Source organism: Crinia signifera, chromosome 5 (genome assembly GCF_055691185.1).
Source record: "Crinia signifera chromosome 5, ASM5569118v1, whole genome shotgun sequence".
NCBI lineage: Eukaryota > Metazoa > Chordata > Amphibia > Anura > Myobatrachidae > Crinia > Crinia signifera.
The window spans coordinates 281,644,103-281,670,161 of NC_139221.1; the positions used below are offsets into that span (position 1 = coordinate 281,644,103).

The 26,059-nt window shown below is 46.2% G+C and overlaps 1 protein-coding gene across 1 annotated transcript in view; it reads left to right on the top strand.

Annotated features, from left to right (window-relative positions):
• The window catches only part of RAPGEF5 (Rap guanine nucleotide exchange factor 5), a 265,810-nt gene that overhangs the window by 189,721 nt on the left and 50,030 nt on the right, over positions 1 to 26,059 (top strand). The window contains exons 10-11 of the mRNA XM_083189111.1: positions 12,648 to 12,763; positions 13,132 to 13,220. Of these exons, the coding sequence (XP_083045237.1) occupies positions 12,648 to 12,763; positions 13,132 to 13,220 (205 nt within the window). The remainder of the gene's footprint in view (positions 1 to 12,647; positions 12,764 to 13,131; positions 13,221 to 26,059) is intronic.

Consider the following 26,059-nt stretch of genomic DNA (forward strand, 5'->3'; position numbering starts at 1 on the left):
GGAGCTGCACATAACAGACCATGTGCATGCACAATCCCCTAAACATCAGAACAGGGCCGAGCTAACAAAAAAGCGAGCGAACCAGAGTGACCTCCTAAGTCTGTCTCTCTCTATGCTGCTATTTTGGCACATAATTAGTATATTAACCTGTTGTAAAGTATAAACCTGAGACTTTACGACCTGACCCTATAGTGATTCACCTGTTATGTCACAGGTGTAGATTAGGACATTCATGGCAGGCGTGGTGTAAATAGTATGGCAAAGGTGGCACTAGTAGGTGGGGATGCAGTTTACTCCTTGTCCTGTCATTTCATTATCTAATCATTACTGGTTAATTACTTAAGGGACTTGTACTGTACAGTACTGGTTAATTAAAGGTTCAAGTGTTGCTTACAAGCAAAAGGAACATTGGAAAGAACAGTTGTATCTAATGTACAGTTTGTCTGCATGCCGAGGCGTGTGTTCTGTCAGTCTGGTTACACTATCAGCCATGCTTCACTATAGCCTTATACACCTTTTATACAGTCTGACTGGTTTATTATCTCTCAGCATATTCAATCTTGGATTGGTTATTGAAACAAAAAAATAATAAATATGAAATCCACCTGGGAATACTGACATTATTCAGGGTTGCCTACTTTATAGCTGCCCTCTCTGGGAGTGAGGGGGCGACAATGGATGGGAAAGGGGCGTGGTGGCGGGGCTACAGAAGAAACGGCATGTTTAAGGGCGTGGACAGCACGATTGCCTCCTCGTGGCCACGCCCTACGTCCAATGCTGGTATTTCATGCATTGGACAGTGGTGGTGGGTGAGCCTACAAGGACGAGATTCGCATCTTTGGTCCCATGGTACCCCTGTCCGTCCGTCGAGGGGGGTTCGCGGGAGACTGCATGCAATCCGAGACACATTGTGAGACACATTATGTGTGTGTGAGTGTGTGATTAGAGGCATGGGAAAGCAGATATATATGCTGTACCCAACCTCCAATTACAGTCAGTCAATCATGTACTGGGCATGTTACTTTGACTCCGTCCATCTCCCCCCTGTCAGCTGCTAACTAAGCAGCGGGGAATAAACGCTGTGCGCATGCGCACAGCGTCTATTCCCGCAGCCAGGGGGCTGGGGGCATGGCTAGAGGCTCACAGAGCCTCTGGGTCATGCCCCCATAGCGGCAAAATGGGGGCGTGGCCTCGCGGGAGAGCAGCGATTATAGGCCATGCCCCCTAATTAGGCCACGCCCCCCGAAAATTTCAACACACCTCCGGCGCGCAGCTGCAGCAGCATCACTGGTTTCGGCCCTGCTGGGAGGGTAGGCATCCCTTTATTTTAGATATAATCTATAGCATTTTTGTATGTAATTGTATATATACTTTATTATTGTATATATGTGCAGTTATTTAGAGACTGATTCAGAACTGTTTATTGGGCTGCGAGTGTTCCAAGCACAGCAAGCAGGTAAATGCCAACCGGCCAGACGGACTCCCTCCGCCCCTGTGCATGGCTGTAAACGGGTACGTAGCTGTGAGCATTGACTCTAGACTCACTCGGAGATGAGAAGGAGGCTGTGACTCTCCCTCCCAATGGCCGGGGAACACCTGTCAATCACCCTGCGAGCTAAGGCTAGCCTTCGCTCGCTCCTTTTGATTGGAAAGCTTATGCATGTGCACTGTGTACCCCATGCATGCACCCATTATCGCTCGGGCTGCGAATTCACAGCCCATTGAGCAGTCCTGAATCAGACCCTTAGTCTTGTGTGTGGTAATTATAACGGTGAACAATACATAAGTGAGAGTGCAGGTTATTAATGCACCAGGAAACCGTGAATCACTGAGGCCCATTAGGCTGCAGTCTGACATTCTTGTGTTCTTATATTACATGACCTTCATTGGTGATATTTTTTTTTTTACTTGGGTAAATTTTTATTGAAACAAATGAAAATGAATGTACATCTGTACAGTTAGCAAACACTACTGTCATTCTTAAATTGCATCCGTTTACACATGTATGGACAACAAGACAATAAAACACTTGCCAACATTTCGACATAAATCAGTCTCTGAGTGTTCTTTGTGGCAAGGTTAAGCATCCATAAATAATATCGAGAATATTCGATGGTAGCACAGATGTACATATGAAATTGTCAAATAAATTTATTTTTTTCCCCTTAATAAGCTATCCCGGTACTCACACTTTGAGCACCATCTCCCCTCCCGCCAACATATAGAAAAGAAGTAGAAAGAGGGAGAAAGAGAAAGAAAATAAGAGAGAGTACAAAAAAAAAGAGAGGAGAATACAATAAAATAGGTTTGCCTAGAAGATATAGCTGTGTAGGCAAGTAGCACGCCAACCGCTGCGAGGGCAGCAGGGTATATTTATCACGCGCCCCAGGCGGGGGGGCATTCTTATTGTGCTAAGGCAGACGAGGATACCGCGACACGGGTCATGGTACAAAGGGAGGAGGGGGGGGGGGCGGGGATCATCAGGGCCTCCCTCGTGGATGGTCAACAAGCTGTTTGTTTATGTCATGGGGTCGGCGGGCAGGGCCAGCCTAGAGGAGGTCCATCTGTCCCACTTGGCAGCATAAGGAACGAGCGAGCCCCTCGACCTGTAAGTAAACCTCTCATGGCCCACAACCTCATTGACAAGCGCCCTCCAGTGATAAATATTCGGGCATGATACGTCGAACCATTTCCTGGCTATGAGCACCTTCGCGAGGGCAGTAAGGCAGAGGACATATTTATAAACTGGGGGCGAGTGAGACTCTTGTATTCCCAAAGCAAACATACAGTATTTAGAGTCAAAGGAAGGGAGAGACGGCTCAGTGAGGAGTACATCTGCCCAGACCGCCTCCCAGAAGGCCAAAATCGTCGGGCAGGACCATAACATGTGCCAGAAGTCGGCGCCAGGTGACGCGCATCTGGGGCAGGCGTCATCCGGTCTAAGCCCCGCTCGCAGCATGGAGAGTGGGGATCTATAGGCTCTATGTAGTATATAAAATGACACTTGCTGGTATTTCAAGCAGGGGGTTGCGTACCTGACTGAGTCTATAATCTCGGTCCACTGTTCCCCATCAAGTTCCCCGATACTAAGCTCCCATTTAGCTTTAAGGTGGTCAAGGCTATTAGTGTCTGTTCGGCTGATAATGCATTTATAAATGGTGGAGACTTGCTTTGTGGTGGCCAAGGACTGGAGGAGACTTTTAATTGGGGAGTCAGAGGTAGAGGGGGGGGAGTTACCGAACTGAGTCCGGGCCGCATGTCTGAGTTGTAAGTATCTGTAAAAAGATCTATTGGAAATCTGGAGCTCCTCTGAGATTTGTTGGAATGTTTTAATGGTGCCCGTGGAAAATAGCTGTGAGATTGATGTGAGGCCCTCCCTCAACCAGAAACCATCAGAGGAGAGCTGTTTGAACTCTGGGTATGACCTGTTGAACCATAGGGGAGTCTCCCCATCCACCCCATCCCAGCCACATATTTTGTGGGATTGGCGCCAGATGAGTAGCGCCTGCCTGAAGAGAGGGGACAGAGTAGGTTTAAAGGGGGAGGAAAGAAGAAACTGAAGGGGGGGGAGGCGGGACCCCACACACTCGGCAAAGGTGCCCTCAAAGGTAGGGCCTGATCTCCCCATTATCCAGTCTGATATATGTGCCAGTTGGGCTGCAAAATAGTAGAGCCTGAAATCGGGGAGTCCCAGACCCCCGTCCACCCTCGGTTTAGTAAGGGTCTTGATTGCGATCCTAGGGGGCCTGTTTGCCCATATGAAGGAGGAAAGGAGCGTGTTGATGGCCAGGAATACATGTTTGGGAATGTAGATCGGGGAGTGTTGGAGTAGGTATAGATACTTAGGGAGAATAGACATTTTGATAAGGTTAATTCTACCCATGACTATCAGGGGGAGTTTCTTCCACTGGTGTATTTTATTCTTTAGTACCCTGGTGACCGCATGTATGTTGAGATCTACAAAGTCTGTAATGGTAGGGGTTACCCAAACCCCCAGGTATTTAAACCTGAGGACCCACTGAAGTGGAGAGGTAGTTGGTGGCCTGTCCGGTATCACTCCGGACAGGGGGAGTATACTGGATTTCCCCCAGTTGATAAGGAGTCCCGAAAAGGTGCCGAATGATTGTATTATCTGTAGCATCTCTCTCAGGGAGGCCGCAGCATCGTTTAGAAAGAGGAGGGTGTCGTCCGCGTATAGTGCGACAACGTCTTCCCGACCACCCAGGGGGATGCCCCGGATCAGCGGGGAGTCACGAAGCATGATCGCCATGGGTTCAATGGCAAGGGCAAACAGGGCCGGTGATAATGGGCAGCCCTGCCTGGTACCCCTGCCCAGTGGAAACGCCTCCGTCACATAGCCATTGACTGAAATACGGGCCATCGGTGAGGAGTACAGCAGCTGCACCCACTTTACAAATTTAGGACCAAAGGCAAACCTGCGCATGACCTCCCAGAGATAGTCCCACTCCACCGAGTCGAAGGCCTTGGCAGCGTCCAGTGACACCACCACTGCCTCCGAACAGTCCGCGCCGCCCCCTTGTAAATGGCAGAATAGTCTTCTGAGGTTACGAGTGGTGGAGCGGCCCGGCATGAAACCAGATTGGTCCTCGTGTATGACTGAGGTTACCACCAAATTGAGCCTGGTTGCAAGTATTTTAGCGAGTATTTTTACGTCAGTGGCAAGGAGGGATATGGGACGATAAGAGTCCGGGAGGGAAGGGTCCTTCCCAGGCTTAGGGATCACGACAATAATTGCCTCTGCCATGGACGGGGGCAAGCCACCCACCTCCCCCAGCTCCCCATATAGTTGAAGGAGATAAGGGACAAAGTAGTCTTTATATTTTTTATATATCTCTATCGGTATACCATCACTACCGGGAGCTTTTTTATTAGGGAAGGAGGTTATGGCCGCCTCGATCTCAGCAGATGTAATATCAGCCTCCAGCAATGCAACCGATTGTTGAGAGAGGTGGGGTATATTGATCTCCGAGAGGTACTGAACTAGCTGTTGTGAGGTGTATGTCGCCCGGGATGAGTAGAGTGAGGAGTAGAAGGCCAGGAAGATTTGAGCAATCTCCGGCGTGGTGTAATGTTCCTCCCCCTGAGGGTCACATAGTTTTTGTATGGAGCAGGAGGATCTTTCATCCCGAGCGAGATACGACAAATAGCTACCTCCGACATCAGATTGGGAGTATCTGCTGTGGGCCGAAAAGAGGAGTTTTCGTTTAGATTTGTCAAGTAGGTGGTCAGTCCACAGTTTACGTGTGACGTCCCACCTAAGTCTATCTTCAGGGAGACCAGATCGCAGGTACGCAGCCTCACTTAGTGAGCACGCCTCCTCCAACCTGACCTCCCCCTCCCTCCCAGCCCGCTTAATGTTTGCTATTCTCCTAAGGAAGGAGCCACGGATGATTGTTTTAAACGTCTCGTGTCTTATAACCGGGTCCCTGCATGAAGCATTGTCCTCGTGGAACCCGGACCACTCCCCCACCAGCACCTCATTATCAGTAAGGAGAGTGAGCCAAAAGGGATTGAGCCTCCAGGTGCTAGCGCCGCGAGGGGGCATCAAGTCCAGTGTGACAGATAGGGGAGAGTGGTCCGAAATCCCCCTCTGGAGGTACTCCACAGCAAGGATTTTGGGTAGCAGGTCAGGGGAGACCATCACGAGATCAATTCTAGAGAACGACTGGTGGCCCGGGGAGAAACATGAATACTGCCTATCAGTGGGATGTCTTTGTCTCCAGGCGTCAGTTAGGTTCAGTTCGGTGGTAAGTTTAGCAAACGGGGTGGGCGAGGGACCAGAGGAGGGGGGAGAGCGGCCCACAGCCGACCACCTGTCAAGTGACCTGTCAAGGATGTTATTGAAGTCCCCTATGCAGGCCGTAGGGGCCGGCGGGAAAGAGGCAATAAATGCCACTGCCTTCCTGAGGACATCGTTACTGTAAGGGGGGGGTATGTATATTGCTAATATATTCATGGTGGTGTGGTTGATATGTGCCCTAAGGAAGATATATCGACCATATTGGTCGATTTGATGATGGGTGAGGTGAAAATTGATGGTTTTTTTGATTAGGATCGCAACCCCTCTGGCGTTGTTGGAAAAGGTGGAATGGAACATGTGACCCACCCAGGGCTTCTTAAGCGACAACGTTTTAGTGCCCATCAAGTGCGTCTCTGAGAGACAGGCTATATCCACACCTTGCTTTTTGATCTCAGCCAGCACCAGCGAGCGTTTGATACGGTCGTTGAGACCCCGCACGTTCCAGCCGAGCATGTGGAGGCCCGCTACAGTATTAGAGGGGGGCATAGGTTAGAGAAGAGACAGGGAAAAAGGAGGAGGGGGGGGGGGCGCCCATCACCAGGACACAGGACAGACGCGCACATTTCCGGCCAAAACGGGGGGATACAAAATATCGGCCACCTGCTCTGGAGTAAGGTCCCACCCACCCACAACCCGTCCCGGAAACAATTGATGGAGACAAAGTCACGGTTCCTCATCCTCAAATCAACCCGGCCACAGCACAAACATTCGACCTTCATTGGTGATATTGATAAATTTACTACAGATTATGAATATGATCAAGGAGATATTGTCACGTATCTTACATTTTACAGATTCGGGAATCCAGCAAGGAAAGAGTTTAGCATAAAATAAATACCAGCACAGAGAACTGTAGAAGAATATGTTCCAGACACCAAATGACCAGGGAACAGCAGTTTCTGTTCTGTCATGTGGTAAACAGTTCGGTGTTACATTTAGTGGAAGGATGTCAGTACACTAAGCATGTCATTTTAGTCAGAACTGATCATGTTCATGAGGCAGCCATAAAATGGATAGTGCCATAGCTTTATGGGTGGATATAAATTATATATTCTGCAGACATTTCCTTATCAAGAATTTGACAGGAATTAATGGTACAGGAAACGTGTCACTACTGCAATATTAAAGCAACAATCTCACGTAGGGATTTTTTTTTATATAGAAACTTGAGCAGGATACTTTTAGTATACTTATGATGGAATTTTCTTCACCCATTATCCAATAAATAATCCTCCTTTTCAAAATCTCTCTGAAAGCCCCCCCCCCCCCCCCCCATGGGTAACTTCTCCATTATATGTCTCTGAGGTTTGAGCAACTGTCTCTGATCCCCGTCAACTAATCAGTGGTGTAGTGTGTCACTCCCTCAGATGATACTGCATCCGGGGCAGGACATGGTGACAGAAGGTGATGCTAGGTTGCCATGGAGACATATGTTCCACTGTAAACATTTTATTATTAAGTTTATTCTTTTTAAAGTTTGTAGTGAACAAATAAAACGATCACATTCAAAAATGTATTGCTTTTTGTTAATACTTTTTCCTGTAATCACTATTACAGATCCTGATCATCCCAGGACTTCAACCATGGGTCAGGGAATAGAATCCTAATGCCTGGTACACACCAGAACGATGCAGGTCGTGAGCAGATTGTAAGACATTTGTACGATCGGCTCTTGATCTGTTGGAGCACATGATCTGCTCATCACCTGCACACGATCTGAATCCGATCCAATTTCGACCCGTACCCAGCTGAATGGTCGTTTCCAGATCCTACCTGCTGCAGGTAGGATCTGTGAAACAACCAAATGACCCGTGAGGCCGCGCATTGAATCGAAATTGGATCAGAAATGGCTCAAAACATGCCCAAATGACATACAATCGGTCGAGGTTGTATCTAAATTGGGTATTTTGAGGCCAAATCATTCTGGTGTGTACCCTACATAAGTCTCCAGTCCTAGAGCCATAGTCAGGGGTAAATTTACTGACGTGGGTGTTCCTAGGCACAGTAACGCCATCCTACCCCTATGTCTAGTTTTATCATTTTCATTGGTTGGCTATACACCCTCATTTGAGTTTGCCAATTTAAAAGAATGTCATGAACCATGACTATTTTTATATTTAATTATGTACACATACTTAGTAAGTAGGATATTTTACAGGGGCAGTATGTGCATTTTCTACACATGCAAGGTGGCATATGGTACAGTACAGTGGACATATTTTGCAGTTAATGGTACATTAGCAGTACCAACACAGGTATCCAAATGCCCCACATGAAGTGCCACCCCGACATGCAGCAAGTGCCTAGTGGGAAATTCGCCACTGGCCATAGCGGCTGAGTTATTTAAATAAGTCTGCATTTTTGGTCTCCAGAAAAATGGCTGACTGTCAACATTCTACAATAGACACTGCAGCCATGATAATGTAGCTCAGGTGGTGCAAGGCTGTGAAAGAATTTAAAAGACACGGAACACTTTTTATGAATAGGATAGTTTTTTTTATTATATAAGCAATGTATCTTCACTACCTCTGTAATGGTGACAGGCAGCTCAGGCAGTACCACAACCATATTGATATCCTGTGATTGTTTCTCAGTCATAATACAAAACTGCTGGTTCCACAAATTGACCCTGCAATTCTTTGTGTCATACACGGCTGTCACATTTCTGAGCTTCTTACAGCTGTAAATCTAATAAGAAGTCAATATGTCATTTCAACATTCTTCCAGCGTAGCATTGCCCAGGATGCCCCACAGAGCGTTCCCTATTTAAATAATCTTCTATTTGCATATTGTATATATGCTCTACATGGATCATCCCAAGAGATCGCTTCAGCAATGATCAAGTGAATGTTATCCATGACCTTGCTCAGGAATCTGCATTGTTGTTAACAGAAAATATAGTAAATAGTCTAATAAAACGTAATATAGTAAATAGTCTAATATAACGTAATTGCTGTTTAGGGAAATATCATGAGATAGAGGTTACATAGTGATTCCTTACTAGTGTGTCTATGTAACTAGCTGGATGTGTCATACAAATTCAGGGACTTGTGTTTTAAGTTGCAATAATCCTCTTACCTCCAAGTCTGTCTGTTGTTACCCAGTTTCTTTTATCACTGTCTACAATTGTAAAGCGCAACGGAATCTGCTGCGCTATATAAGAAACTGTAAATAAATAAATGAATCCACAGTGTTGATACATGGAGTATACAGTATATTTTCATAGGACAATTAAGTGTGTCTACAGTGATTGTACTTGTAAATTACTGCTGTGCGATTTGCGCTATCGATTTTGACTATATAAACAAAATCGCATACCACATCGCACCATTCTATGCAGCACCCGATCCTGATTCGTTCCCGATGCGCTGCCCATGGGCATCGGAATAGAATGTATAAATAAGGCACGTACACATGGGGCAATGGGAGCCCTGTGCTGACGATGTGATCTGGTGAGAACACTGTCGATCTGAATAGATTTTGTCTGCTTGCAGTGAAAATCTAGTCCGGTGATAGCGACGAGTGGGAATGCGCAGTGCCACCGCTTGGGGGTATAAACTTGGGGCGGTATTTGTTTAATTTCTAGTCAGATTGCTTAAGAAATAGCCTTAAAATCGCCCTATGGGTACAGGCTTATATACTGTGCAGCTATTTATACTATCTCAGAATGAGCAGCATGGCCACCAGTACACCAGAGACCTGTGTGGACATGCGCCGGTTGACGTGCGCACCGCAGGAGGTGCTGGGAGGGAACCGGTTGGCTCCATCACAGCAGGGAGGTACCGTACTATAAGCCCATAGGCTTCTATAGGGCAACACCGATCTAAAGCCCACTGCAACTGAATCCTAAGTCAGGATACTGAGAATTGTATCCAAAATAAGTTTTACTGTACTGGGCAGTTGATCACTATTGAAAGCAGGGATACATCTATTGGAGGCAGGGATAAATCTATTGGAGGCAGGTATAAATCTATGGACAGTTGGCATCTAGCAATGACTCATAGAAATGTGAGGTTAGAATCTGACCACCGAGACTCACCTTTGGGCAGTGAAGCCGTTAATTGGGGGAATGCGGATGAGGAACGAGAGCAGACAGCAAGTAATAGGAGTTGGAGAGAGGATGTTAAGTGAATATGGCATTTTGTGGCTGCAGCCTATCATACTCCCTAACAATCATTCTACTTGCAAACTGAGGAACGTTCTATTTTGTTTCTCATTTATAAAGCAACATGATAGCAGAGATAATTATACACCTTGGGTAACATTCTAAAAGCGATATATCTAATTATGTTCCATTATATAACTGGGCAGAATCATATTTACGATGTTCATAAATAGGATTAGTCTGCAGCCAGCTGTTACACAACTAGTCCCTGTCTTCCCGGCTTCCAGTTACAGAGTGACTCATCCTCCCCTGGCCGGGCAGCAGTCTGTACCGCTCTTCTTTCCATCAGACAACATTCAGCTGTACATTGCTAGAGATGGAACTTTGTCCATTCATGCGCTTACCTCCGCTACCACCGTATCATGCAGGATATTTCCAGAATGACTTTTTATCTATTTCTATCATTTATTTTAGTTCCTAAACTCATAGCTTCTGCTTTGCAGTAATATCATCTTGCAGCCTTACAACCCAGAGGTCTCAGTATTGTTAATGGATGTAGCATTGGCTTTGTGCACATAGATGAGGATGGATGCAGCATTGTATGGGTCAGTGCACCGACATTCTCTGCATCTCAGCTGTTTCCCCAGAAGAAGCTGAATAATCATTGCTCTCTGCGTATGCTGCCCACTGGGTTTCCACAGGCGATGAAATCCTACAGCCTGATTGTTATGAGCCGTGTTATTTAAGTGCTGAGGGAGGGCACAGACACACGAAGACCAATAGTATAGTCGCGTCTCTTTTCCTTATCTTTTCTCAGTCCGCGTTTATGTTGTGCACAGAATAATATGCTGCCGTTATCTTTCATTTATACACTTGGAATTACACTTGGAATTAGTGACAATGCAATACGAGGCACATTTTGTGCCTCATACCCCAGTACTGTCATGAGTCCCTAGTAAATTTATATACTGATGATTTGGTTCCATGAAGCACTGCTATACATTAACTTGGATGAAACAAACTTGGGTAAATTCTGTACAGATCATGGTGTTAATTCTAGCACCCGCCATATTTGAAAAACCATGCAGTTCCTCTTCCCTGCCTGGGGTGTCGCTGTCTGCTGTGGTGCTTCTAGTACAGGTCTGGCTTGCATATCAGTGGTGATATACAGACCACACTGTGCTAGAAGCACTACGGCAGACAGCGACACCCCAGGCAGGGAAGAGGAACTGCACAGGTTTTTAAATATGGCGGGTGCTAGAATGAACACTAGATCAGTAGGAATACATTGACTCCTAAGGCACTATGGGTCAGATGTATTAAGCCTGGTAAAGTTATAAAGTGGTGATAAAGTAGCTAGAAAGTGGAATGTGAAAACGCACCAGTCAATCAACCCCTAACTGTCATTTTTTCAGCCGATTGGCTGTTGCGTTATCACCTTCCGCTTTATCACCGCTTTATAACTTTACCTGGCTTAATACACCTGCCTCATTATTCCCAGATGGATCTCTGTGCCTGGGTGATAAAGCACATGTGCGATGTACATATCTCTGCTCATCTTTTAACTCTGGGTCAGCGGAACTTGCTCGGATTTGTCTCTATGTGATCCAGGTGACTGGCAGTGACATAGCGATCACACATAACCACCATGACTTGTAGGTGTGCATCTAATACTTGTTGCAGGTTGCACATACAAAGCCTGTTTCTGACTGATCTCTTGAACCTAGCTGGGACCTAAAGCAAGTGGACATAGTAATTAGGGCCTTATTCTAGTTCACTCTTTCTGACAAAATCCTTCTTAGATGGACAAAACCATGTGCACTGCAGGTGGGGCAGATGTTACTTGTGCAGAGAGAATTAGATTTGGATGGGGTTTTACTTCAAAGTGAGATCTATATTGCAGTGTAAAAATAAAGCAGCCAGTATTTACCCTGCACAGAAACAAAATAACTCACCCAAATCTAATTATCTCTGCACATTTTACAGCTGCCCCCCCTGCAGTGCACATGGTTTTGTCCATCTAAGAAGGATTTTGTCAGAAAGAGTGAACTAGAGTAAGGCCCTATGACACCAACGGCGTCACAGATTTCCGCTTCTAGGTGCATGAACCCTTTTGAACTAGCCCTACTGCCATACTGATTCTCACATCTGGCTTCCATGGTTGCCCACACTTACAGCCACCCGGAACCTGGCCCAATATATCCATAAATGTTAGGCAAATAGCTCCGAATAATTTGGAAAATTAAATTTACACAATCTAATCTTAATCTATCATTATACTTCTAAGATTTAATACAAGCAGTAAAATGTTTACAGGGTGCAAATTATTTTATATATATTATATATATATCTATATAGATATATATCTATCTACATTTTCATGCAGATAATATTTACATCAGTTATAATTTTTATGCTAGGGCTAGCAGGAGACAGTAGGTACAGACCAGGAAAGCCCCATAATGTTGTAGCAGTTACACAGAGCACAGCTCGGGAAATGGACATTAAAATGCATAATTATAGAAAGAGCGGTGCGGGCAAAGATCAGGCCCTTTGGTCTGATGTGATGCATTTTGCCGTATAAATCACTGGGATTTGTGGACAGCAGCTGCATCGGGACAAGGATCAGTTATAATAAGCTGTCGCTGTTCTCTCATGAGACATTTAAATTTTTGTAAAAAAAAAAAAAAATGACCCTTCTTTTTTCATGCATTAAACCAGGATGAAGAAGCTGCTACCGTTCAAGTGAGAGAACACGACCGAGATGTTCTGGTGCTTAAGAAAGTGTCGTCAGAACGGCCAGCCTCCACAGCAGGGAGTGGCGAGAATGATTGGAGGTAAGAGTTTTTCCTCTAGGCATACAGACACACACACACAGACAGACTAGCACAGGCTGACTGCAGAGCTCTCAGCTGCCAGATGGATTTAGCTAGCAAAGATAGTGCTGCTTTGGGAACACATTGCACATTATAGGGGATGCCCTTTGTCATTCAGAGACCGCAATGGGAAGTTCGAAGCTGAAGGTCTCGCATGCCCACATGGATGAGAAGCTACTGGCAGCTTTTACTGTCCGAGAGCTTCCCTTGCCCACGTTTGATGTGCCTTATTTTAAATACATTGATGAGGAAGATGAGGAGAATGAATGGAGCAGCCGCTCTCAGTCCTCCACCGAGGATGACTCTGTGGACTCTCTGCTTTCTGACAGGTACATGGTGGTGTCTGGAACCCCTGAGAAGATTTTGGAGCACCTCCTGAATGACTTACACCTGGACGAGGTACAAGACAAAGAGACAGGTACGTAATACACATCTGGCAGTGCATGGTCCTGTACAGATGCCAACGACCTCAAAGCTTTGCACGCTACATTGTGGTCACACAGAGCAAAACATTACCTTATTATGTCGCACAAAGGACGGTGCAGTCATTATCACAAACCACATTATAGAAAAAGAAACTTTAGATGTCAACATAACATAACATTAGGCTGTAATGAATGGGTAGACATATGACAGCTCAGAATTATTTTAGGATGTGGGCCACCACAAACTCTGCTTGCCTGCCCTGACCTTATGGGATAAAACTTGCTGCTGCAGAACCTCTTGAGCAGTGCAGAGTTCTGCGTATTTCAGCGCTCTCCTTGTATAATGTGATAGTTATCCGCTGCCCATCTCTCAGCTTCGCCATGTTTACACTACCCTCACGTGTGGCACAAAATGCAGGCGATCGCTGATGCTGCCCGCTGGTGTCCCTGCTCCTGTGCAGTCGTACATTGCTGCTATCCTCCGCAGCGCTCAGCACTTTTATTTAGCCAGTAGCACAAACAGTTTTCCACTTGCTGTGGCCTGGGCTGAGAAAGCGGATGGTCACATGTTTTCTGTCATTTCATTAACTGGCACAGGACATCTGTGGATTGATCGGCATCTCTCATGCATGAAAGTGGACTTGTGAACTTTTGTGGGGCTGCCTATTCCTGCCGTTACAGCCAGGCATTTGTGAGATAACCCCAATCTGAAATGGAACAGCGGGTTCTTTCATTTCAGAAGGGATCCTGGTAACTTTCAAAATAAACTTGTACTGTTCATTTGAGTTAACCCAAAGGAATCATTCCCTGCAACCATCCTGCCTCCGCTGGTAACTGTATAAAGTCCCCTATCTTTTGTAACAAAAGCTAAAGGCAATTAGTCATTACGTGGCATATATTTGTGGAGAAATCCCTGTATGCCATGCTTTTGATCTTCATTAATGTCACATTCAGTGCAAGAAAAAAAATCTCAGTCAGTAATTGCTTCTGTGCATTTATTTCCTGATTCCTGAAGGTGACATGTGCTGTGTCTTTTATTGCATAATAATTGTTGATAAACAGAATGTATTTTGGGAAGCGAGAGTTGGCAGGAGGAGAGAGAGCCGTCAGGGAACCCTCATCGCCCCATTATCTGCATTATCCTTTATGGTCTATTGTTTCACTCAGGCCATCTCGGGAGAAACCATCCTCAAATCCGCTGCGTGCTGGCTCTGCTCGGCGTTGAGTGGCTATAAAATCTGATATGTCATTTTCTGTTCTCTACCTCACAAAACAGCAAAGTGAATAAGTGTCCCTGTAACACCCCCTGTCAAGCAGACATTAATGCTCACGTCTCCATTTCTTATGACCGCTGTAAAATAAAAAAAAGCAACGACCCAGGCTTAATAATGACTATAAATCTAATACAGACTTTTTTTGGTGCTATCCAAGAAAACGCCAATCACGTGCCAGCTATTCACTTTAGGTTTGCCTGTTCCTCATTTAGGATGTTAATGAGTTCAATGAATAGTATTTATTTTATTTTTGAGGAACTGTTCCTTACGCAGCTTCAGGCTGGGAAGCGTGGTCCATTTGATGACATGCTGATGATATGCAGGGGACAATCTGCCCTCACCTACCCGTGGGAAATAATAGGTCAGATCATGGCAGAAAACATCCATCCATCTATCTGCAATCTTGATTCACATTGAGTAGCTGTGAATATTCAAATTGAATTACTCTACTAAATAATCACCTCAAGCTTCCCAGCATCCCCTCAGTCTCTGCGGCCATCACTCATCCCGAATCTCCCAAAACACTGTCACAGCCTGTAATTAGTGAGTGCTCCTGGGAAGTACTCTAATAAGAGTAAATAAATAAATAATGGTAAACACTTGGGAAATCTATTTAACATAATCTGCAATATTCTTACCATCATATTCTGGTATATAACGGGAATAAGCGTGGCGAGCATTATTTAGAAGTAGCAAGCGCAGTGAAAACGGTCCTGTAGGAGAATTACTGTTCTTTCTGTGTGTGCTATAAAGTTTTTAGCAATTGATGTCTGTTATACTATAGCGTTCATGGCCTGTGGAGAGGGAGCACTGAGGTGTGACAGCTACTTGGACAGCTACAGGCGATGCGGAGTCACATGCAGAGCGTATCTAGAGTAGGCGTAGCTGGGCTGTAACAGGGCTCTCTTGTGCAGGAAGTGCTGATTGGGGGCCTGGAAATGCAGCTGTGGGCTGTGCTTAGTTAGAAGCAAAAATATGTACGTTGCCAATGCTGTATGGACCAGGAGTTGCATCACATTAACAATGTTTCTGTCAAAAAGGGCAGTATCAGGAGATAATAAGGGGGAGATTCATCAATGATTGCAAAAATATAGCAATACGTTCCACAGGTCACAGACTCTTCACTAATCAATCCATCAGAAAGTTGGGACAACTCCTTCGGTAACTTCCTGTCTTGGTGAACTCGTTACGACTGGGTTTCAGACCCAGAAATGGTAATGAACATGCATGGTGGCCACAGGGCTGTGCAAGTACAACCGCCCATTATAAGAAAATCTGCAATATTCTAGTTAATAGGCTACATTTACCTAGCACCATAAAAAGATGGCGTCCGTTATCTGGACTTTAAGTCAGGAAAAGCTTTTCAAATTTTAAAACATTCGCCCAGATCGCAGTCCCCATAGATACCTCTGCAGTACGGTGGCCCATCCCGGGATTTGGCCCCAAAAAGTATGGGATTTCAATCCCAGGATTGGATTTCGGGATTAGACTGTGCATGCCGGGTAGCGTCTGAGCACACGTTCAGACGAAGCTCAGCTGTTCCCGACTCCGGCATGGACGGGAACGGCTGCTGCTGTTGTCGTCCAGCGCCGCTGCCCCCCTTCTCCTGATGCTGCCAGTGCCACACGACAAGAGGCACCATGCACCCCCGCACTGGGAATCCTGGGATTGAGCATTTTTTAATCCCGTTTCCCGGGATTTAAAAAATGCCCTAGGATTGGCATCCCTACTTCGGAGGCTACTCTGCTGAATGAAGATATGGGGCAAGTCAGAGAAATATGCTGGGATCTGAGGGATCTGCTGGGTATTCCCTGTAAAAGCTCAATTGATGGAGAAATCCACTGATAACTTCTGTTTTTACACAGGCCCCTAGGTAGCGTAAATAAAAGTTGCTATAGGGCTTTCTTATCTCTGTGGTATATTCTAGATCTGCACCATCTGCCAGTCTTCCTCACCCCGTACACATTCATCACTGCCAATACTTGGAAGAGCCAAAATGTCCTGAAAAGCTCTGTTTCAATGTAACTTCTCCTGATCAGATTCATGGGGCCTGGTTACGATTTGAAATGGGTGAATGGTAACTGTCTCGCTGTCTCATTCATGAAGTGAAAGAGACTATTCTGCTATTTTATTAAATCAGTTGGTATTTGAACTCATGTCACACTGTGTGTTCTACAGAATCATAAAACAAAATAGATGAGAATGTATTGACATTCATGGAATCGTGTCTCTGGGTACCTAGACCTTACTGTACACAGGTGTTAGCCAGCGGTACAGCTCGTTTCAGCAGTACTGTAGTGTAATAAAATAGGCAGAATCAATAACAAAAGGATCATTAGGATTTTTATTGGCAACTGTATGTGAGCTCTGAGCATTGCTGTGACATAATATAGAGTTTATTCACATCTCTCTTGTGAAATTACATTTTCATGCATTATTTATCACATAAAAATAGGCATTAAAGATGGAACAAGTTATTTTCTGGGGGGTGGCGTTCACAACATTGCATTCTGGTTCCCAATGCAGAAGACTGGAGAATACTGTTACACAGAATAATGGACTGTATTATATGAGCATGGACATTTGTGTTGTGTATGTGCACTTATAACGCTTTGCAAGTGAAACAGTGTGACCATAGCCTTAAGGACGAAGGTCAGGAAATCTTTACATGTGACTACATACATGTGTGTGTAACTGGAGGCAGCTGGGCAGTTCACAAGTAGGGGTGACGTGTAAGGGGCATGTAGATGCAATTGCAGGCAATTCAGAGGCGAGGTGCAATTGCATGCTAATAGTTATGGTAGCTACTATATCAAGTGGACGGATAGGGACGTTGAGGCCACTCTCAATACAATAAGATCTGCATGTATTTGCTGGCACACAATGCGGACAACTTGTATGTACAAGATCTGTGACTCTGCCCCATAGTACGCAGCTGCCTGGCATCACCAGGGAACAAACACTGAAAAGTCATGTGAAATACCGACACATAACACTTATTTACCCTTGTACAAACTTGATTCATTTACACTCTGATTTATGCAACCACTCAGCCTGAAGCAATGTTACAGAATAAGAAGTTGGCTCTTTCAAGTGGCTGACAGTTGGGCAATCTATTTGCTTAGCTACTTACTCGGATGGCTTCAACGTCATGCATTTCTATGCAGCGGATAGTTTTAGTGAGCCTACATCTGTATTCCATGTGTGCACCCCGTGTTTACGGTACCATATTAGACGGTTATATTGATTATTATCATTTATTTATAAAGTAAGACAATATTCTCTAGCACTATATTATTGTTTTAGTGCAATCCAACTTGCATTTACAAACTGGCAACTGAGAGTTATTTGCAGGTGAGGACTATTTGCAGGTGAGTACTTGATGTATTTCAGGGACAGATAAGCACAATGTTCTTTATACTCTACTGAATTTCTCAGTAAGAAACCTTTTGCATAGAGATGCCATGAAAAAAATGCTGATACTCTAGGGTAGTGGTTCCCACACTGTGCGCCTATGCTCCCTAGGGTGCCTCGGAGCACTTGCAGGGGTGCCTCAGGTTGATGGTCCAGAACCAATTCAAATTATTTATCTTCAATGAAATAGGTAAAATCAGTGCTTGTGGCTTTCATTTATAAAATATGTGGGTAAACAGAAGTGAATCCTGTACCTCACCATATAACTGGACCTAAGGATACAATTTAATCACAAGTTGTTTAAGTTAATTTTTTTTTCTAAAATTCTCAGCAAGAAATTTTTGGCCTAGGGGTGCAGTGAAAAATATTCCTCTACTGTAGGGTGCCGTGATTCCAAAACTTTGGGAACCATTGTTCTAGGGTAAGAAGAGTGGGTGTGGCATAGCGGCCGACAGTCAAGATTTTGGGAATCCGGTACTCCGACAGGGAGGGTGAGCGCATTGAAACCTCTTGTGGGCACGGTAGGTTGTATTCTCCCTCGATGGGCGTCGTGGACAGGATCCCGACTCTCTGGCATTTAGCAGTCGGGATTCTGATGTTGGTATACTGACCCCTCGAATCCTGACTGTCGGGAGGTCATCCGGCACCCAGAAGAAAAGAGGATCTCGATCAGAAGGGGATGTGGCTGACCAGGCTTACAGCAAAGGAAATATATAGGAGAAGGATTATGGGGAAACAACACTCGCCTCATAGCTATAGGGTTGGCAGTAACTTTTGCAGTGGGGATGATGAGAGAAAGCTGGAACATGTTCAGAAGAACATTACTTTGTAGCAGAGAAGATGTTCAGTGTTTTTCACTGAGATATGATCAAATGAAAACAGTTGCGAGGGGGGAACACTGGCTGCAGATCATTGCTGCTCAGTGAGACTGCAGGATGCGTGGCCATAATGGAGAATTGGAAAAGATACTGTCAGTACAGAGGTAGAAAATAGGAGGCTATTTCAATCACAGTTGACTGGAAAAGGGGTTGAATGTGAGAGGACACAGGGGGCAGTGAGGGCGCTGTTGCAGATACTGTATTATCCTTAAAAAGCTCCCTCTTCATGCTGATGGTGATAGTACGAGGTTACACCAGTGGCAGTGGCTTTCTTCTCACACAGTCTGTGTAGCAGCGTCGGATACAAATCTCTGTGCACATTAGGTCTGATATGCATTCTTGCCACAAAGCAATACTAATTGAGTATTATCTCTCAATTATTTCACAATCTATGCTCATTAAGTGTCATTATTACGCTTATTATATAACTGCATTACTAGTCACTTATGGGGAAATGCATCAAACCAATCAGATGCTACATATTATTTATATAGTACATTCTGATTGGTTACAGTGGGCAGCTTCTCTACACTTCTCTTACTATCTCCTAATATTTGTATACATTATAACTAATCCCCAAGTGCCACTACTTGACTTTATATTATTATTAAACTGTATTTATAGGGTACCACACGTGGCCTGCAGCGCCGTACAGAGCGAGCGTACATGGGAACACAGTACTATAAAGTAGGCACACCGGCTAGGACACAACTAACAGGTATAGAGCCACTGCAGGAGGTATTAAGGATAGACAAAGATGGGACGGAGTCCCTGACAGTGAGTTGAAGGAGGCAGTGGATACAGTGGTGTATTTATAATGGGTGCAATGTGCTCCGTGCACACGGGCCCCTGATTCTCACGGGCCCACTCTGCACAGGCTGCACCCATTGTTTTTACACATAGTGTCAGCGGCAGCAGTGCTGCAGAAATCGCTGGAAAAATGGGCGGTGCACCATTTTTCAGGAGATCTGCACTTGCGAAGTGAAGCCTGCAGTAGTCTGTGCTACTTCTGGCAAGGAGACGGGGGCCCGGAAGGAGGAGCCTCTACACTGGACTCCTCTCTTAATATGCCCCTGGGAGGATGAGTGTAGCTGGTGTGTATGAGTAGTAGATGAGACATGAGGGAAGAGGGACCTGCTTATAGGAACTTGTATACAAAGGAGGGAGGGAGATGAATGGATGGCAGAGGGTAGCTGAGTGCAGGAAGTTTAAGTGTCAGACTGGTAGGCCTTAATGAACAAGTGAGTTTTCAGCTCCAAGTTTAAGGTATACAGGCTAGCGGATCGTCTGATAGAATAAGCCCCCATTACTGGAACAGGGGTAGGGCGGCATGGGAAAAACCCTGGATTCAGGAGTGAGAGGTAGTAACCAGAAGGGGAAGAAAGGTGGAGGTTATTGGCTGACTGGAATGGGGACCAGTTGAGATAGTGGGTTTGTCAACAGTGACACAGAGTTTGGGAGATTAGGAGAATCTTGAGGAAGGGAAGTCTATGAGTTTGCCATCTAGTAGTATTTCTACTAATTACTTCACCTTTGATTCTGTGCGAAGACCTAGAAAACATGCACTGTTGGAACCACTGCTTTAGCTCCTTTACCATTAGTTTGCTCTTGATCTCACATTTCTGCTGCTGTATCGTTTACAGTAAAGTTAATACCAGACATTTACTCCCAAGTCACTAATTGTTTTCCTGCTATTGCTATCTCTGCAGTAATAGACAAATGTGCCTCGTTTACTGAGCTTCCGCATTGCTGGGTAATAAAAGGGAGGTTGCTGACCACAGCAGTAAATCACTAGTTAATCATGTAACCAGGCCTCTGTTTAAGTTTATATTCTTCCATTACATTTTTATTCTAAGAAAATAAAGAGGATTTATGCCACCAGTTATAGCGCTTGTAGATAGCTAAATGCATGGTGTTACAGGTTAATCTGTTCCCTGCATTCGCTAAAATTGTTCTGTGTAAATAATAAGCCAGCAGCCTGACTGTATAAATATGTAAGACTACAGACAAAGGCGGATGTTGGCACCGCGGTTGTGGTATAGGGTTCCGACAGTCGTTAGCCCGACGTCAGGATCCCGACTGCCCGGACTCAGACAGCATGGTGAGCGCAACAAAGCCCCTTGCGGGCACGGTGGCTCGTTATGCTCGCCACCTATTCTATTCTCCCTCTATGGGGGTCGTGAACCCCCACAAGGGAAAATAGCGGGTGGCCGTCGGGCACCCGTCTGTCTGCGTTATGACAGTCGGGATCCCGACGTCGGGTAAATCACTGTGTCGGGACCACTATCCGGCACCGCTAGGTCCATACTGCAATATGTAGGCGAGGGCAGGGCAATGCCTGGCCACTCCCTCCTGAGGGCCCCGACAGTGCTTTCCTGAGCCTGAATGCAGATGGTAAAAGTGCAGATAAGTCTCAGTATTATCCTAGCAATGTATCCCACATGCATACATGCCTACCTGGTCTGCTCCATAGAGAAAATACCCTGTTCCTGGCCTTCCCTGGTAATGTATGATTGCCATCGCCTGTGGTGAGCTGGGTAATTGATCAGAAAGGTGTTTCACGACAGGTGATGGCAATCATACATTACGGTCCAGGTACAGAGCATTTTCTCCCCCATGGAGAGCGTCAGGTAGGCAAGTATGAATTAGTCCCACTCTGTTCTCCAAGTTGCCCAGGTCCCCATACAAGACAATGGACATTGGGCCTAAATCAGACCTGGTCACAGGACATTTTTGTTGTTAATATGGGCACCCCCCCCCCCCCCCCCATTCAGTGCACATGGTTTTGCCAATTTTGAGTACAAATTTAATTTAAACTTAATTAGGTCCATTGTTGCTTTTATACAGCGCATCTGGAAAGTATTCACAGCACTTTGCTTTTTCCACATTTTGTTATGTCACTGCCTTATTCCAAAAGGGATTACTTTATTTTTATGACAATGTGAAAAAAGTTTTTGGGAGATTTTTACAAATTTATTAAAAAAACACAACTGTCCAAATCATATTGACTTTATGCTTGGTTTGTGCACTGACATGCACTGTCAAGTGTGGGACCTTTATATAGACAGGTGTGTGCCTGTCCAATCATCTGAATTTACCACAGGTGGACAAGTAAGCTGTAGGAACATCTCAAGGTTGATCAGTGGAAACTGGAATTTTGTTTCCTTAAGGGCCTTACACACGGGGTGACTTTAAGGCATTTTCTGAGCGATTTTACTATATTCCTCAGAAAATGCCTGAAAACGCATGTAAATCGCTGTGTGGGTGTAGCCCACACAACGATTTACATGCGCGCCCCCGCCGTTCTGAATCTGCCCAAGATTCAGAACGGCCCAGTCTGATATTTCAGTGCAGTCGCTCAGATGCTCCTGCACACATCTCCCGCATGTGTGGCACAGGGATGAGCAGGGCCTTTTGAATTGGTGATGCAGCACCCCTGACCCCCCCTATCCCCCCCTATCCCCCCCCCCCCACACACACCTACGGCATTGTCCCTCCTGGAGAGGGTCATGTTGTGAGGTATTGTAACATAACAAAAAGTGGAAAAAAAGTGAAGTGCTGCGAATACTTTCTGAATGCACTGTATGTAACATTAATTGCAATTTTATATCATCATGCTTATAACCTTTATATCTGTGTTAGTAGATTGACATACCTCCCAACTGTCATGATTTTAGAGGGACAGTCCCGATTTTCGGGTCCTGTCCCGCTGTCCCACCCGCGGCAGGCATTGTCCCGCTGCGGGGGGTGGCAGTTGGGAGACCCCCCAATCTAGTAGAATAGACGCTGTGCGCATGCGCACAGCATCTATTCTCGTATGAAAATGAGGTCGCGGCTAATTAGCATAAGCCGCACCCTCATTTGCATATGCCCGCCCCTTTTTCGGCCGCTGTCCCTATTTCTTCAGGTCAAAAGTTGGGAGGTATGGATTGATGTGCAATATGAGAAATGCTCAATCTCGGGATCCCAGGATTGGCCTCTCTCATAATAAAGCCCCCCACTCCCATCTAATCCCCTCTCCAATCCTTTACATCTCCCCTGCCCTGCATGGTCACTTACCCCCGGCGGTGTGGCACTGAGGCTGTGCACAGTGCAACGTGGTGTGATGTCAAGGGTCATGCTGTGCAGCCCAGCCGCCAGCATACTGCTTACTGTAAGCCCTCTCTGTCTCCATCCCCCCTGCAATGTCACTTACAGTTGACAGGCAGCAGCAGGGCCATCTCCTGTCTTCTCAGCATGCAGGTGTCTGGGAGCGGCACAGCGGGCAGGTGTCTGGGAGCGGCACAGCGGGCAGGTGTCTGGGAGCGGCACAGTGGGCGGGTGTCTGGGAGTGGCACAGGGGGCTGGGTGACCGGGTTCGGCAGAGACAGAGTGGGCCAGGGGCGTACCGCTATAACATATTGCGCCGGTACCCCGTACCGCCATAACAAAATCCCGGCATGTCACTGCGCATGCGCAGGTTTGCGCAGTGACTTTAAGCCGAGGCACGACGGCAGCATGGGCGGCCCAGGCTCGCCGCTCGCCTCGCTCACACTGTCACTCATGACGCCAGAACTCCTCAGCCCTTAACAGCAGCCGCCTCCTCGCTGCCCCGCCCACCAGAGCAAGATCGGAGGCTGGCTGTCAGGGGCACCGCCGGAATCCAGATGATCAAAGCTGGATAGCTGGCCTGGGAATGACTGAGGCAGGTGACGTGAGAGACTGCGGGGGAGTTATGGTGTTTCCACCATAACAAAATCCCGGCATGTCACTGTGCAGGTTTGCACAGATTAATGATGCTGCTGCCAGCACCGCTGTGTTCCACTACTTCCCTGCGGTGGACAGTCCCTGCTCCTCCAGTCCCCTCTGCTTCCTGGATGGATGACTGCCTGGGACTCTGTCTGCTCTGTTGGAGAGGCGGTGCCACCGGAGATCATGGCCAGGCGACTGCGGATGCAGAGACAGCTGAGCCCTGCCTCTGCCTGCAGAGAGAGCAAGCCCATCTCACCCTGAGTAAGTAAATGTATGGTTATCAATATCCCAACTCAAAGCTTTCATCCAATGCCCCCCCAGTCTGTCACACAATATCTTCCTGTTTCTATGTCCCTGTCACCCACTAGCTACCTCACCCACTATGTCCCTGTCACCCACTAGCTACCTCACCCACTATGTCCCTGTCACCCACTAGCTACCTCACCCACTATGTCCCTGTCACCCACTAGCTACCTCACCCACTATGTCCATGTCGTCCACTATCTCTGTCACCTACTAGGAACATAACCCACAGTGTCCCTTTCACACACTAGCTACATCACCCACTTATCTGCCTGTCGCCCCCTATTTCCATCACACACTGCCTCCCTGTCACCTACTATCTCTGTCGCCCACAAGCTACATACGCAACTATCTCCGTCACCTATCTCCATGACCCTCTATCTCCCTGTCTCCCACTATCTCCATCACCCACCAACTACATCACCATCTAACTACATCCTCCACAATCTCCATGTCTTCAAAAGTTTTGTCATGTAGCCACTCCCCCTCGTGTCATATGACCACACCCTAACCACGCCCATTTTTGCGCGCAGTACCACTGAGACATTTTTTCTACTTGCACCACTGGAGTGGGCTTACAGTAAGCAGCATGCCCACAGCTAGGCTGCACAGCGTGACCCTTGAAATCGCGCTGCGCTGCGCTGTGCACACTGCCGGGGGTCAGTACTAGCAGCCGAGCAGCATCTGAGCCATACAAGGTGCTCAGCACTACCCGACTTTAAAGAAAAAAAAGTGAATTTTATATGGCCGGCGCACTAATCCCGGAATGCGGGGATTGAACCTCTCAATTCAAATCCCGCCTATTTTAGGCCAAAATCCCAGGATCCAGCCGATCTGGATCCTGGGATTGGCCTCCCTAGTGCCAATAGGCATTTAGTACCTGAACACTAATGTGTCATTGAAGAGCAGTGCGCTTTAATGGAGTGCCAAGAACCTTTTACTTAAGAGTGGATTGTTTCCCCTGCAAACCTTCAAAGCTGAACACAAGGGCAGAGACCCAGAGAGAGAGCTTGTCACTGTGCATTGCTGCAAGCATCTGCCACTGTGCATCATTGTTATATAACCTGCTGTATGCAGGGAAGGAGGCTGTTCTGTGGCTTGTTACAGGACAAATCGCACTGGTGGCAGAAGGAAAAAGCAAATCAACTTTTTACAGTACATTACTTCAGGGTGAAAACTGTCAAGGTTCCATACTGCAGCGAGAGGAAATAAGGCAAATACAATGTAATATGAATGTCAGGTTTATTTATTAAAGGGATATAAGCCATAAATATAATAAAAGTGGGGGGTTTTACAAGATTTTAGATATTGCCAGCCTTCACAAGTTATCTCCAGCAATAGATTTCCTATGCTAAGTAAGGGTTGGGATCATTTGGTCTACAGCATGATGGTCGACATGGGAGAAGGTTAACATGGTTCTAGGTCAAAAGGTCATTAGTTGAAAGGTCATTAGTTCGACAGTCAAAAGGTCGACGTGGGGTTTTTCACTGTTTTTTGACCGGAATGTCAACACAGTCGACATGGACACAGTTTAAAGTGCACCGCATCCCCTCGCATTGCTCACCATGCTTCGAGCACGGTGCCTCACTACGCTCGGCACACTACTTTATTCTCCCACCACGTCCTAGTGCAGGGCTGGGCAATTGCGGCCCTCCATATGTTGAGGAACTACACATCCCAGGATGCTTTGCATTAGTTTTGCTATGTGGCCATGCTGAAACTGATGCAAGGCATGCTGGGATGTGTAGTTCCTCAACATCTGGAGGGCCGCAATTGCCCAGCCCTGTCCTAGTGGATGGTAGGGCATGAAATACAGCCTGTCGGCACATGTTGGCTCAAAAAACAGTGAAAAACCCCATGTCGACCTTTTGACTGTCGCCCTAGACACTATCGAACTAATGACCTTTCAACCTAGAACCATGTCGACCTTTTCCCATGTCGAACCTAATGGTGTCGACCTAATGACTGTCGACCATCATGCTGTAGACCAAATGACTGCATCCCCTAAGTAAGGGGGGGGGGGGGGGGCTAATTAAGGAGGGTTGTAATCCTCATCACTATTACCAGCTGAAATGGCTACAACAGACAGACCATACTGCAAAAAATGGCTTCATTACTCAAAGTAAGCGCAAGCGACGTGGTGTGCTAATGCCTCAGACATGTTTCTGAAGGTTTTAAAGCCTTCGGATCAGGTGGATGGATGTGTTTGGGTCTAGTGATTGCCAAGAGAAC